General features: G+C 46.9%; 2 protein-coding genes across 9 annotated transcripts in view; one reads left to right on the top strand and one right to left on the bottom strand.

Annotated features, from left to right (window-relative positions):
- Positions 1-2,634: 2,634 nt before the first annotated feature.
- On the bottom strand, positions 2,635-11,566 carry ERG28 (ergosterol biosynthesis 28 homolog). 2 transcript variants are annotated; one of them, XM_070416335.1, is made up of 6 exons: positions 11,459-11,566; positions 10,682-10,806; positions 9,014-9,177; positions 6,065-6,155; positions 3,505-3,623; positions 2,635-3,386 (listed from the first exon to the last, which is right to left on the bottom strand). In XM_070416335.1, exons 3-6 carry the CDS (start codon positions 9,144-9,146, stop codon positions 3,307-3,309), a joined length of 423 nt encoding a protein of 140 aa, XP_070272436.1. In that variant the 5' UTR covers positions 9,147-9,177; positions 10,682-10,806; positions 11,459-11,566; the 3' UTR covers positions 2,635-3,306. The 2 variants fall into 2 exon arrangements, with proteins under 2 accessions (XP_070272436.1, XP_070272428.1); XM_070416327.1 differs by lacking the exon at positions 10,682-10,806 and having other exon boundaries at positions 11,459-11,565.
- A 150-nt stretch (positions 11,567-11,716) lies between these two features.
- The window catches only part of TTLL5 (tubulin tyrosine ligase like 5), a 272,026-nt gene continuing 269,214 nt past the window's right edge, over positions 11,717-14,528 (top strand). For 6 of the 7 annotated variants that reach the window (XM_070416253.1, XM_070416261.1, XM_070416235.1 and 3 more), the window contains exons 1-2: positions 11,717-12,086; positions 13,328-13,497. In XM_070416253.1, the coding sequence (XP_070272354.1) occupies positions 13,424-13,497 (74 nt within the window). In that variant the 5' untranslated portion in view covers positions 11,717-12,086; positions 13,328-13,423. The remainder of the gene's footprint in view (positions 12,087-13,327; positions 13,498-14,528) is intronic. The other variant, XM_070416271.1, reaches the window with a different exon arrangement.

The raw sequence follows: 14,528 nt of genomic DNA, 5'->3' as shown, positions 1-14,528 counted from the left end.
GTCTGCCTTGTCACTTGATGGGGCAGAGGTGGGTTTCTGGTAGTCAGTCCCTCTGAGGTTATTGCACATTTCTGAGTGCTGGAGGATGTGGTGGGGCATCGGGGCTGGGGGAGCAGCTCCTGCGGCCTCTCAGAGAAGTGGTTCTGTTTACAGAGGTGTTACCATCCCAGTGGGTTATTTTTTTATATATATATATTTTATTGATTTTTTTACAGAGAGGAAGGGAGAGGGATAGAGAGTTAGAAACATTGATGAGAGAGAAACATCGATCAGCTGCCTGCTGCACACCCCCCACTGGGGATGTGCCCGCAACCAAGGTACATGCCCTTGACCGGACTTGAACCTGGGACCCTTCAGTCCCCAGGCCCACGCTCTATCCACTGAGCTAAACCGGTTAGGGCACCAGTGGGTTATTTTTTTTAAAGACGAGGCTGTAAAGGTTACTGTCGGCCTTTGTGGGAGACGGCAACTCAACGTCCAACACATGACCCTGACCGCTGTCTGTACTGCGTGCCCATGAAGGCTCACCCGAGTGTGAGTGCTGATGAGAGAGCCCACTGTTGTTTTTGGCTCTGCCTCAAAGGGTGGCTGGTGTTTGTCTTACAGTCACCCCAGCTGGGCTCCAGCGAGCTCTAGCCAGAGGCCACAGTTCCGGCACCTGCAGTTCTGATTTTCCTTCTGAACTGTCCTACGGACTGCCTCTCCTCCCTTCCCAGCAGTGCTCACCTTGTCTGTTCCTTGGGTGTGCTGCGATCAGTTTTCCGTACACGTCTTACCTAGAGAGTTACACTGCCTGTGGCATTCTGGCACCATCTCTGTTAGCAATTCTACTTTAGATCCTGTAGGAAGGAGCTAAGTTGCGGCTATTAAAGAAACCTAATAGTCATAGTGTCTGCTAAATACATCATCTCTTTCCTTTTTTAAAAAAATATATTTTTATTGGTTTCAGAGAGGAAGTGAGATAGAAACATCAATAATGAGAATCATTGATTGGCTGCCTCCTGTATACCCGACACTGGGGATCCAGCCCACAACCTGGGCATGTGCCCTGATTGGGAATCGAACCGTGACTTCCTGGTTCATAGGTGGACGCTCAGCCACTGAGCCACACATTATCTCTTTAGATGCTTTGGGATCTTTATCTGAAATCATATTTCTATGACGCATGCCTAGAGGACGCAAATCATATGATTTCATTTACTCCTTAGGTGGGTTCCACGTGGATCTCCGCTCAAATGTTAACCCTGTAAGATCATTGCTTTTCTTTGTGCTTCCTGACAGTAGTTGGTAAGGGAAAGACAAGTTCTTAGCAACTGAGCTGTTTTTCTAGATGCAGTGTTGTGGGGATGCAAGTGAAACTGCTGCAACCATTTTTTTTGGCACCATAAAGGAAGCCAACCTGAGGATGAAGCCAACACAGGTAGGCAGAGCCCAAAAGAATCACAGAGAAATGGAGCTGAGTCCTGATCAAACTTCCTGAAGTTTATAATCCCCTTCACTTTACAGTTTGGTTAGCCAATGTTATCTTTGTTGTTTAAGCTAGTTTAAGGTAGATTTGTTCCTTTCCCTTAGCCTTAATTGATAGAGAATTTCCAATGCATTAAGTGTCAACTTCAAGCTTCCTGTCATCCCAAGTCTCCTGCCTGCCTTCCTTTCTGACCTTTTTTTTGTTGTTAATCCTCCCCGAGGATATTTTCCCATTGATTCCCCCCTACCCCCCTTTTTAAGAGAGACTGGAAGGGAAGGGGAGAGACAGAGAAACATCATTATGAGAGACAAGTCGATTGGTTGCCTCCCGCACGCACCCCAGCTGGGGCCGGGGATCAAATCTGCAACCAAGGTACATGCCCTTGACTGGAATTGGACCCAGGTGCTCTAACCACTGAGCAACCGGCAAGGGCCGTGATATATCTTAAGACACATGATACCTGGACATCCAAGTCTCAACTAAAATCTTACCTCCTACTTCCTGGTGATGTAAGTTAGGCACTTTCTTCCCCTTCTTGGTAACATTATCTACTTTCTAGAATTCTTATCACTGCCTGAAGCTGTTCTTTCACTTGTTGGGTTTTTTGTTGTCTATTTCCTTGGCTACAATGTGAGGACCACCACGGGAGTGGAGTCATTGCCCAGGTCATTCATTTCTCTTTCCCAATGTGGGCGGGTTGTTTTGTCTCGTGGAGTAAGTGTTCAGTAAACACTTGTTGACATAATGAATGGGCCTTGAGTCTACATGCCGTGTGAGGGCCCGTCAGCGTGGAGCCCTCGGGGTTGTCTGGAGGACGCCGTCCGCTCCGGAGCGTTATCTTTGGGCCCCAGAGTTCTCCTTTCCTCGTCAGCAGCTGTTTCTTCTATGCTGCCTGGTTCTGTGCTTTCTCAAGAACCTGTTTCTTCCTTTGGAAGAAAACAAGAAAGGGTCCCGGTTGTTCCGTTGTGAACTCAGAATCTTGAAGGTGGGGCAGGAGGGGAGGAAGATCTGACTTCAAGGAGCTGGAGGCAGCCTGGTGTGCCTGGGCTTTGAGCTGTCCTACTCACTCAGTGTACTTGATGAGTAGAAAGTGTGATTCTCTCTGGGAGGGCCCAGCGGAGGCAGGAGTGGCCTTGGCTTACGGGAGATCAAAGTACAAGGACTGATCGGAGCAGAGGGTTTTTCTGTTTATTACAAAATTCATTACACAAATACAGCTGACCAGAAGGTCTAAAAACAGCCCAGACTCTTCCAACCCTAACCCATCTGTCGACACAAGGACATAAGCCAGGCTCACTCACAGGGGAGCCCTTCTTAGGAGAACTGCCCGTCCTGCAGATGGTTGGAGTCTTGGGTCCAGCAGCAGAGAGGAGCCCAGCCTGCCTGGACAACCCCTTGAAGCAGCCCTTGGTGGCAGCTGCTCTGGGCGAGGCAGCAGCTTTAAGTTTCACAGTCCACTTGTTCCCACCACACAAGTCAAATCAAGGGATGGAAATACAATGAAAAGAGCAGAAGGCTGGAAAAGCGATCCTCAAGAGAGGCTGCGAGTGGGGAGGGCACAGTGGGCTTCTGAGGTGCTGGCGATGTTTGGATCTGGATGGAAGTACAGAGGAGTCACTTTTAAATGATGCGTACATGTTCATACATGTTAAATACTTTTCTGTATGCATGTTATAGCTTTAAAAAGTTTAAATGTAATAAAAGCAAACAAAATGTAAAAGGCTAGGAGTGGATAAGGGGGCTGGTGATGGAGCAGAAAAGAAGAAATTAAAGCGCAGAGAGGACGACGGAAGACCGCAAAGGTGGAAGACGAAGTCTCGGAGGTGGTACTGTTGGCCTCAGTTTCTCTTCTTCTGTCTGGATACTGGTTCTACTTCTAGGTACCGGAGCCCGATGAGCATACCCAGGATTGAGAAACCTTAAATACAGAGAGAACATTAGTGGCGGACATAAGCACGGTGCTGTCTCATACCCCTTGTATGTCTGCCGGGGCTGGGACAGGTCCTGTGGGAAGTCTAGGGTGGTTGCATGCTTACTTGCCACCATCAGGGGTGCCAGGACGCCGATGGTGGGAGCCGCGGTCCCGTACACAAACAGCTCAGAGAGGAAGTGCCCCAGGGCGAGGAGGAAGGTCCAGAGCGTGATGTGGTAGAGCCTAGGAAGGTACAGACAGAAATAGGAACTGAAGGACTGCTTGTTCCGTGCGCAGGAAAAGTGGTGACCAGGCCCGCTGCACACAAACACCCAGGAAGTGACTACGGCTGAAGGCAAAGGAGACTTGGTCATGAGAAAGACCTGGCCTGCTTGCTCACATCCATTCTCTCCGAGGGAAAACGGAAGGTTTTAACTGCTAATCAGAGAGAATGGTCCAGGCATCCAGAGTGGATCTCAAGTCCTAGCAAGGTGGTAAGCCAGCTACAGCAAAGCAGGGTCTGCATTCTAGCATTCCTAGGAGGGGAGGCAATTTTGGGTCAGCCATGCTTCCATATTCCACTTAACTCAAACGGGTTTGACTCCGTCATCCCAGCTCACCTGGCCTGTGTTTGGCCAGGGGCTGTGCTCATAACGGTGGAAGCCACAGAACGAAGGGCCTGAATGGGGGATGAGCAGCAAGGACCTCGGGGGGCTTGGAGGTGCCCTTCTAATGTAGGCGGGTTGTTTTGTCTCCGCTTGGGAAAACGGTCAGATGGAGGACCCGGTGACCACGTCGTGGGAAGAGAACTTGTTCCGCAGCTTTGGCCAACAGGTGGGGGAGAGGTAGGTTACAGGATGACCCACCATCTGCATTGCTGGTATCTTTTTTAACTGAAATTTTCAAAATTATGAAACCTCTAAACATACAGAAAACTATAGATAAGATACTGTAGTCCCTAATCAACCAGTACCCTGCTCCATCAACTGAGCATTTTGACATTTTTTGCCTCAATACTTGTTTCTAAAGAAATAAAATATTAGTTATCAGTTAAAGCATCCTATGTATCCTTTTCCCATCTGATGCCATTCTCCTGCCTCCCCTCTCCCCAGAAGGAACCAATATCTTAAATGTGAGGTTTATCCTCCCGGCGCATGTCTGAATACATTTAGTAAATATGTACATATAGGAGTGGACTTTGAGTTTCCAGGGAGGGAGGGAGGAGAATCAGAGTGCCCATCAGAAGCACACAGACAGAAGTCCCAGGCGAACAAAAGGATGGAAGCACAGGCCGGCCCTGCAGCTGTCCTGAGTGGGAGAAGGAATGGATGAGTAAGAGGTGAAGATAAGTCTGAGTTGTTTATGCTCATTCCAAAAGCACAGCAATTGTTTATGTTCATTCCAAAAGCACAGCAAACAAAAGGCGTTACCCCTTCTACCTATCAGCAATTCTTCATCATGGGAAAGGTCTTTTAAAATGGTTATTCAACCTTCCCTCCCTCCCAGTCACCCTGAGAGGTAGAACGGAAATACTAGTCTCGTTTTATACGTGAAGAGAGCGAGATGCAGAGAAGGTACATAATGAACTCGCTGCTACAAAGCTAGTCACTAAGAGAACTGAGACAAGAGCTCATCTTCTTGTTTTCATTCTCCAGGCCCCAGGCTGTTTCCACTAAACTACACTGTTTCCAAAAATACATGCGAATCTAGAACGAGTAAACCACAGTTTCAAGTTAAAAAAAAAAAAAATTAAAAAATTAAGTTGTTGAGATCGCAAGGCTAAGAGCCCTGCTTCAAATCCCACTTGTGTCAGTCTTCCTCAGATTAAATTAACTGGGTGTCTAATATGTAGATCTGCAAAATCGGGAATGAAAATCACTACCTCCCCCGCTGCTAGGAGGAGACTTAGTCAAGGTCACCTAGATGAAAGCTCCAGGCAAAATAAGGTAAATACCGTTCCCTCCTCTCTTCCCCAGAGGCTGAGGGTCCGGATCAGAGAGAAAAAGATTTTAGTGTCAAGTTGGTGTTTTGGTGCCTCACCCACTGACCTGAGCAAACTTTTCCACCTTGATGTGGTGATGACTGTTGGTGGGAACAAGGCTCGAGCCCCCTCCAGTGGCCAGTACTGGCTACAGCACTCCAGACAAGAGGCTAGGATTGCCTGCAACTATTCCGCACTGGCTTATTTGAGTAGCCTCAAAAGGCAGAACACGGAGGAGTCCTGGGTTCTCTTCCACCCTCCTCTGCAAAAGCATACAGCAGTTTGCTGGTGGGTTCCTTTTCCCGTGGACTGTGAGTTCTGTGCATTCGTGCTTAAGGAGGCATGTGAGAATAGGTATGTGTGGGTGGCTGCTCTAAAAAGAGCACACTACTCTACTTTAGCAGAAGCAAGGCTCTTTCTTCAATAAAGAAGTAGGGGCTTTGATGCAGGCCACTGGATCATGGCACGGCCAATTTGCTAGGTCAGTTCAAAAGAATGTTCAAACCTTAAAGACCTGTTAGGCCTTTTATGTTTTCTAGGCCAGGAAGGAACGGAACCTATTAACCTTTTATTATCATCCACATTCTAGGCGAATGTATCAAAATGAACAGGTCTCCAAGGGGAGGACCGCAGTGGACAGTGGGTACGTGTAGCACCTGAGTTCGAACAAAAGGATGCTAAAGCTCTTCCTTCCCTTACATACGTCTTGTTGCGGATGTCGATGGCACAGAGGCAACGGATCACTGATGAGAGCAGCGTCCAGATCCCAAAGGTCCGAGCTTGCAGGCCGTTCACTGTGCAGCAGAAAAAAGCAAGAGTGTTGAGAAGAAGGAGGCTAGGATGCCTTCCAAACTCTTCCTACTTCCCTGGCAGTTCATGGGAGGCAGGGAGCTGAGCTGAGCCCCCTTTGGCTGGGCAGAGTGGAGGCTTTGGTGCGGCGCCTGGCGCCAGAAGGAATGGAAGGGATTCCAGAATGAGAACTGCTCAGCTCCTCCTCTGGTAGCTATGGCTGGGCAGGGACTTCCAAGAGTGGAAATCCAACAAAGAGCCCACTCGGGCAAATAACCCCTGGATGTAGTAATTTATACCTCTGCCCTAGAAACCTGTCTGGTGTCGGTGAAGCCCAGTGAGTCTGAATCGGGACAGGTTTGGGGGGATGCTGCAGAGTGGTCTGGCAATACAAGATGCCTGGGAGGTCAGCAGACTTTTAAGGCTGGTATAGGAGAGAACTCAGAAATAATGGCGCCTACTTAGATGGCTACATCTAGTTTTTCAGAGACCTAAGTCCCTAGGTCTTCTCTTAATCCAGATCTGTATTATTTGAACAAAGCCCAAACCAGGCTGGATTCCTGGACACATGATAGGGGGACAAAGCACTGTTTCTCTAGTGTCTGCCAAGGCCACCCTGCTCTTGGTGGCTTTGTTCTGACACTGCTGTATTAAATATCTTGTCCTGAAAGTATGGATCATATTCCACCACAACAGTGGTTCTGGACCCTGGATATTTATTAGAATCAACTGAAAAAGTTTCATGCAATTACCAAGACCTGGGTACCAGACCAATGAAATCATACTCTCTGGAGGTGGGCCTTGGGCAAAGTGGTTTCTCAAACTCCCTCCCTGGGTGATTGTAAGGCACAGCCATTGATCTAAGGCATTCAGTGGTTGGAATGCCAAAACAGGGACATCAGAGATACTTCTTTGCTGTTCTATTAAGCAAGAGAAATTTCAAGGGACAAGACTGAAAACTGAAGGGTCTATTCATGTTTACTTGGGCTTTTAGGATTTTCCAGCCTTTGGAAAATCAGACAGTGATACCAATTTCACAACCCCAAAGACCTTTGGATGTAAGCAGTAAGGTGAACAAAAATGCCATATGCCAACCAAATGCCTGGCAGTTAGCCCCAGTGGGCTACGTTCTTTATGAACACCTTGGCAGCTTTTCTGATGAAAAGACTGAGGAAGTAGTGAGCTATGAAAGGGAAATATTTCACCAAACTTAACCAGATGAGCCATCAGGTGAAATTCTACCACAGTACTGATATGATCAGCACAGTACAAGACAGCCCACAGATCATGAGGAGGAGGCAGTCTTCACTTCTGGGCTGGAGACAGACAGATGGACACATGCATGTACAGATGCGCACACACAAACCTACACACACACACACACACACTCTTGCTTAGCTCTATGCCCCTTCAGCAAGTCACATGACCCCTGGGCTTCTCTGTCTCAACTTAAATTCAAAGGGCTAGAGCAGATAACCTCTGAAAATCCTGTGAATCTATATAGGATGCCTCGACCATCCGAAGGCAGCATTTGAGGGTGAAAAAGTTGAATTGTCTTGCCCCCTTTTCCAGTTCTTTACTCCCAGTATATTTGAGCTTTGTTCAAAAAATGAGCCTTAGCCTACTTAGGTTCATTTTATACCTAGATGTTGCAGAACAATGAGCTAGGTCAGAGCCTGAATCTGGGTTAGCTATAAATGTGACACAGAATCGTCAGCTGCCGTGAAACTGTGCCGCGGCTCCAACTATCCCACACATCAGTGCAAGGAAGGGCAAGGTGCAGTGTGAAAACACTCTCAGCAAAGAGGATCAGGACACTGGGCCTTCTGCAGTTTCATTTTGGAGACAAACCTGGATGGGTGTGGGCTGTCTTCTCAGGGACTATGTCACAGTTTGGGAAAACCTTGGATTGGTAACTCTCTATCTGCAACATGGAATGTAACCATGTGTGTGCCATGATATGATTTCTGAAGACAGCTGAGATAACATGAAAAACTTCTTTATGGCTTTCTAGTGGGGCATCACAGAGTCACCAAGTAATTCTATTTCCTTCTTTGCCCCTTGCATGCTCCCTACCAGGGACTGAGCCTGCAACCTGGGCATGTGCCCTGACTGGGAATCGAAACAGCAATCCTTTGGTGCATGGGACGATGCCCAGCCAACTGAGCCACACTGACCAGGGTGCCCTTGTAACGCTTTTTTACAGATTGCCTAGGGCCGTGTAAAAGGAATGAAAAGGTATTCAGGGGAGCTTTGAGGGGGAAAATGGGCCAAGTGCTATCCATAAAGTTTATTACTCTAGTGCAGCGGTTCTCAACCTGTGGGTCGCCAACCTGTGGGTCGCGACCCCTTTGGGGGTCGAATGACGGTTTCACAGGGCTCACCTAAGACCATCAGAAAAAACATATATAATTACATATTGTTTTTGTGATTAATCACTATGCTTTAATTATGTTCAATTTGTAACAATGAAAATACATCCTGCATACCAGATATTTACATTACGATTCATAACAGTAGCAACATTACAGTTACGAAGTAGCAGCAAAAATAATTTTATGGTTGGGGGTCACCACAACATGAGGAACTATATTAAAGGGTCGCGGCATTAGGAAGGTTGAGAACCACTGCTCTAGTGGTTACCAAAGGCTAGTAGTATATAGGCAGCATCAGAATCACCTAGGTAGTTATTAAAAAATAGATTCTGGACTCCACCCAGGAGGTGAAAGTTTCAGTGGACAGGTTTGGAGAGGGAAATGGCACCTGCACGTTGTTGTTTGTAGACCTCCTAGTAAGTTATTCTGATGTGTAGCCTCGTCTGGGAACCACAATGTACAAAAGATGCAGTTCTTTGACTTCTTACCCAGGTCTGGCTTGCCGGTGTAGAGCTTTTCATAGAGAAAGGTGTGGTCCCGGAAGCTCTGAAGCGTGTTCCCCATGGCTATGATGGACACCATCACCAACCAGCTTCGTAACACATTCAGGAAACGGCTCATGGTCCCCTCAAATCTGAGAGGGCTTCTTGCCCTGCAAACAAAGGCAAAGGCTGTGAGACAACAGATGGTTCATCTTCTATAACCGTGAGCTCTCTCACCCCAGGGTCCCACTCATGAGGGCTGTCCTAAGCTTGTCTGGTCACTTGTTGATCACTTCCTAAATTCCTCTGCAAGCCCCCTAAGCTCACCCTCCCCAGTTACCTTAATACACTACTCTTACCTTCATGGAATTAGCACACTGCCTTTGAATATTTTCCCTAAACCAGTGGTTGGCAAACTCATCAGTCAACAGAGCCAAATATCAAGAGTACAACGATTGAAATTTCTTTTGAGAGCCAAATTTTTAAAACTTAAACTATATAGATAGGTACATTGTTATTAACTTAATTAGGGTACTCCCAAGGCTGAGGAAGAGCCACACTCAAGGGGCCAAAGAGCCGCATGTGGCTCTCGAGCCGGTGTTTGCCGACCACGGCCCTAAACCAAAGTGTGCTGACCTTTACCCAGAGTGAAAAAGGCTAAATAATGCAGTAGGCAGAAATGACAAATCCAGTGGAAAAAATTGGAGATAAAAAAAAGGGAGAAGAGGGGGTGTACAAATATTACTATAGTAACAAAGTGGTTTTATGTATAAGCTTACAGAAATTGGCCTCAATATTTAGTCATACTAACAGTGGTGAATCAACAGTATACTTTCCAATAAATGGCACAGTAGTTATCTTTGATTAAGTAATTTCTCTAAAATATTACCCTACATCAGAACACTTTTCTCTTGGCTCAATCAGCCCTCTTATATCTTTACTTCTAGACTGGTTTTTCATGTCCTTCTTTCACAATGCAAGTGGCTAAAAGGTAATTATAAATCTAACAGACACCTGCCTGGCTATTGATGACAGATCCTTCCAAGCGCATAGAAGCCTTACACATTTCAGTGGAACCAATAGTGAGGGCAATATTTACATCCTCAGGTTTTCTCTAATCTGGTTCTGAGGTATACCATAAATGAGAAGAACAATCTAAAGATTAAAAATAATCTGCGGTGACTTGAGAACTAGTAAGAAATTATACGAAGAAGGAGATAGCAATGTCGGCATTGGGTTGCAGGAGAAATTACAGTAGCTAACAGTTACTGGGCACTTGTATGTGCCATGCACTGTGACACGCACTTAACATATATTGTAGACATTATTAATATTCCTGTTTTACAGAGGAGGGTTGGCACAGAGAGGTTAAGTGATTTGCTTGAGGTTTTACAGCTAATATATGGCCAAGCTGAGATGTGAAGCATGCTCTGTTGGACTCTACGTTGCAATACTGCCTCACTGTTGGAGAATATTTTGACGGAGTTTCCATTTTTGAGGGAGACAAGCATACCATACCCACTTTTGTCTTGAAGTTGTATAGAAAATAACATTAGATTATGTACTTTTTTTTAAAGCTTAGATTAACCCTTGCTGAGCATTGATTTCAATGAGCTTGACTTAAATAAAACCCATGTAGATAAAGAATTTAATAATGGAATTATTTCTTCCCACCTTCATTATGGTTTTTTGGCCCACGGTTTATCTGCTGTCAGGTTAACTTCTTGGGCTTGAAGTGGTGACAAACTATCAGGCTTCCTTTGTCACTCTGGCAGTAAAAGTTTCAGTATGGTCCTACACTACCCAGATGAAACAGATATTAAAGTCAGCCAAGGCTCAAGACAGTGTGAAGCACCAAGAAACAAAAAAAGAACGAGAGAGGAGGAAGGGTGAATGGAGGAATCCCTCAGGGAAAGGTGGATCACACAGTGGGCTTTGTCCAACTCTAGGGAGAATAGGGCTCTACCGACATCACAAGCAGTTACAGCCTGGGCCAGGATCCCCCTACCCCCACCTCACCCCACCCCCATCCTCCTCCCTATTTTCTTGCCCTCCCTCAATAGGAGACCCTTCCAAGGGTCCAAAAAGCTGCACGGATGGCCCCCTCTTTTTGACAGAACTTATGCCTTTCATTTTCACAGAAGCTCTTAGAAATCCCAACAGGTAGCTGATGAGGGCTGAGCCTGAGCATTCTTCTGAGCTGCTCTCCCACTCCCTCGGCCCATTTTCCTAAAGCTTGAGGGCCTAGAGTATCCAACAAACACGATTCTCAGCTTTTGCCCAGGCAGGTGTGGTGTTAAAACCTGAGCCAGGAGAGAGGCGTTCCTATCCTGGCCCTACCATTTAGTAGCTGTGTGACCCTGGGCACAAATCATTTACACTTTACAGCCTAGGTTTCCTCACCTGCGAATTGGAGATTTAAAAAAATACAATCTCAAGGAATATTCTCACCTGGCGACGGGACCCCAGCCAGCAGCAGCCGCTGCAGCAGCAGCAAAGATGCAATCCCCAAAACAGCTCCAGCCTGGAGTCCACCCGAATCATTTGTCCCCGCCCCCGCCCTCACCCGGCTCCAGGATTGGGCCATTTCTGTCATTCCTCGCTCTGATTGGCTGTCTCGGTGCTGCTCAAGCAGGAGATGGGGCGTGAACCCCTTTACTGCCAATCAGCGGTAGCCACTGCCCAAGTGTCCGCAGGGGTCCGCCGCCCGCTCGCCCGCACAGTGAACCCCGCCTGTGGAGCGTGGCGGGAGAACTCCGGTCTCGGATTCAACCCGTTGGTGGCGGGGGGGAGAAAAAGTGGGGAAAAGAAGTCGAGATTCTTCTGCTGAGCGTGGTCTCCGAGCCCGCGCTGCGCGGGGGGTGACGACATTCGTCCGCGCCCGAAGCCGAGCGTTGTGGGCGCTGGGTGGCGGGCGCCTGCGCAGTGGCCCCGAGCGGGCGGTTGCTGGTTGGTTGTTGTAGTAACCGGGGAAGCAGCCGTCCGCGGCCGCCGAGAGCCGGGCTGGGGAAGGAGGAGGGAGGTAGGCGCCGAGCGCGCTCCCCGCCGGCCCGCCCCGAGCCATGGGAAGATGAGACAGGTAAACGCCTGCGCCGGCGCGCTCCCCCACCCGAGGGAGGTGCGCTCCCGGGTCTGGGCGGGCGCGGTCCGCTGCACTTCCCGCTCGGAGTCCGGGGGCTGCGGTAGGTTTCCGGGCGCGCCGGGCTGAATCGCCGCGGCGGAGTTGCCTGTGCCCTTCCCGCGGGGCGCATCTGCGGACCTACCGGGAATTGGGGTGGGGCTGGCGGGCTGATCCCTAGAGCGAGTGTCCCTCATCTGGTTGCGGATGTCCTGCCCGCTCTCTCCCCGCCGCCCTGCAGGCAGCCTCGTTCAGTTTTAATCGGAAGGACATGCCAACATTGGGGAGAGATGGAGAAACCCTGCGGGGAGTCCTCGGAAGGACGCCTCTGGAGGTGGTTGGGTATTGCCCATTCCGCGGAAGGTCTGCAGGGATCGTGATCGGGGCCGGCATTTTTTGGTTCCGTTTATAATTTCACCGTATCTAGGAATGCATAGCAAAAGGAGGTTTAGAGAGAGTTACATCAAGTGGTTATCTCTGAATTGTGGGCTGATGATCATTTGAATATTTTCATTTTCTTGATCTATTTTCTATTCCTTGCTCAGGCACTACAAACATATACTTTTACACCGTGGAAAAATTTTAAGTTAGAAATGGAAAACATCCTAATTTTAATGTCTGAGATTCAATCATAGTTTGTGATTTTTAGCAAGGGACAGTAGTTTTTGAGTGTTTGGAAGGACTCCCCCCCCCGTTATTTATGACCTCGATTCAGGAGAATATATTAATCTTTTGGTTCAGTAGTTGAATTTTAGTGGCAACCTGACGGCATTTTATCTGTGTGTTTGTCGTTAGAGGCCAAATAAATATTTACAAGTATTTTAAATCTTGAGTTTTTACTTTTAACCCAGGTCAGGTTTTAACAGCAAGGAATATATGTTTCAGGCAATCATCCTCCTACTTTAGACTTCCCTAAAAGTTAGGTAAGTCTGTCCTTTTGGTGCATGTTAGATACTGTATATAAAAGAAAAATAAAAAACTCAAACTTAATAACAGTTCTTTGGATACATAGTGGACAGACAGTGTGGTTGAGCAAAAACACTTGATTTGGGGGGCATATGCGAGGCACTGTGATAGAAGGTAAGCACCTAGAGGTTGGGCACCGGGGAGGTACATACTCATTTTCATTGCTTGGAAGATCATCAGCAATCATGAGCAAACAGACCTCACATCGTGTTTCAGATCATTTGGCTTCCCTACAGGTATCTGTGCCACCCAAACTGTTTGATCCAGTGACTCTGCAAAGAAAGGTCTCTGAGGCCCCCCGTCTGCTGACTGCATGACAAACCCTAAAGGACATGCCAATCGTGATGGCCCGGGACCTGGAGGAAACAGCATCATCCTCAGAGGATGAGGAGGTGGTAAGCCAAGAGTAAGTAGTAGCCTGCCTGCTTTGGAGCCTTTGCCTCTAAGATGGGGAAATAGTTCTTTTTTACTTAGACACATTCTTTGACCCAATGTCCTTCCTTTGGTATTGCCAGATTCTGGTTTTAGCTTCTACCCATGATCTAATTAAAGATCTTATTATTTGGTCCTTATCTGAAATGAGATAGAAGGCGCTGTGAGTGAATGAACATCGGCTCTAGGTGTTCCAGGTAGTAGCTCTTAGTCAACTCCAGATCAGAGCTTGTAACATAGGAGATTTTGAAATGTTTAGATAGTGAAGAAAAGTAGGTCTCCAAACACTGTGAAACTGGTTATGTTACTTTCTCAAAAATCTTTACAATGATGGAATGATGATAATGTAGAGAGGTCAGGTGACTTACCAGAGTCACTGTGGGGCCGTACATCAGAATGCTATAGCCTTTGCTGGGTCTGTTGAACAACAGTGCTTTCCTGAGTTCTTTTATGTAAGAGACTCTAAATAATAAAAACGTAAGTGCTAGTGGTAAGAGCAGCTGCTATAGCTGATGGTATGGGCTTTAACTACTGTATTTCATTGAATCTGAAGATGCTGTTATTCCCACTTTATTAAATTTGTCCTCACAAATACCAAAGGACTTTCTCAGGGATGTGTAGAGAGAGAGTGATGGATTGAGATTCAGACCTAGTTTTACTGAATTTTGAAGCACTTTGCTATTTTGCCTCCTTCAGCTTTATTACTTGACAGAGAACAAAGAGAAAAGCTGGCTTATAGTTAAGATTCGTTTTTAAGATTTTTCTGCAGGTCCCCTTGGATATGTGCTGTATCCACCTGAGAAATGGGGATCATATCTCCCAGGCTATTTTGTAGGAGTGTGTTTAGGATCAAATAGAATAATGTCTATGAAATTACTGTGTAAATTGTAAAGCGCCGTACACATATAAGATACTATTCTTACTTGCTTTAATATTGAACTTAAAGTGGACTTCTTATTATAAAGTGGAAGATTTTTCATTATTTAATATTATAACTTGAGAAAA

This window comes from Myotis yumanensis, unplaced genomic scaffold, assembly GCF_028538775.1.
Source record: "Myotis yumanensis isolate MYYU_CA2020_CCGP unplaced genomic scaffold, mMyoYum1.0.hap1 SCAF_1, whole genome shotgun sequence".
In the NCBI taxonomy this organism is placed as follows: domain Eukaryota; kingdom Metazoa; phylum Chordata; class Mammalia; order Chiroptera; family Vespertilionidae; genus Myotis; species Myotis yumanensis.
Note: the sequence above shows the minus strand (reverse complement) of the source record. Positions and strands in the feature narration are given on the sequence as shown.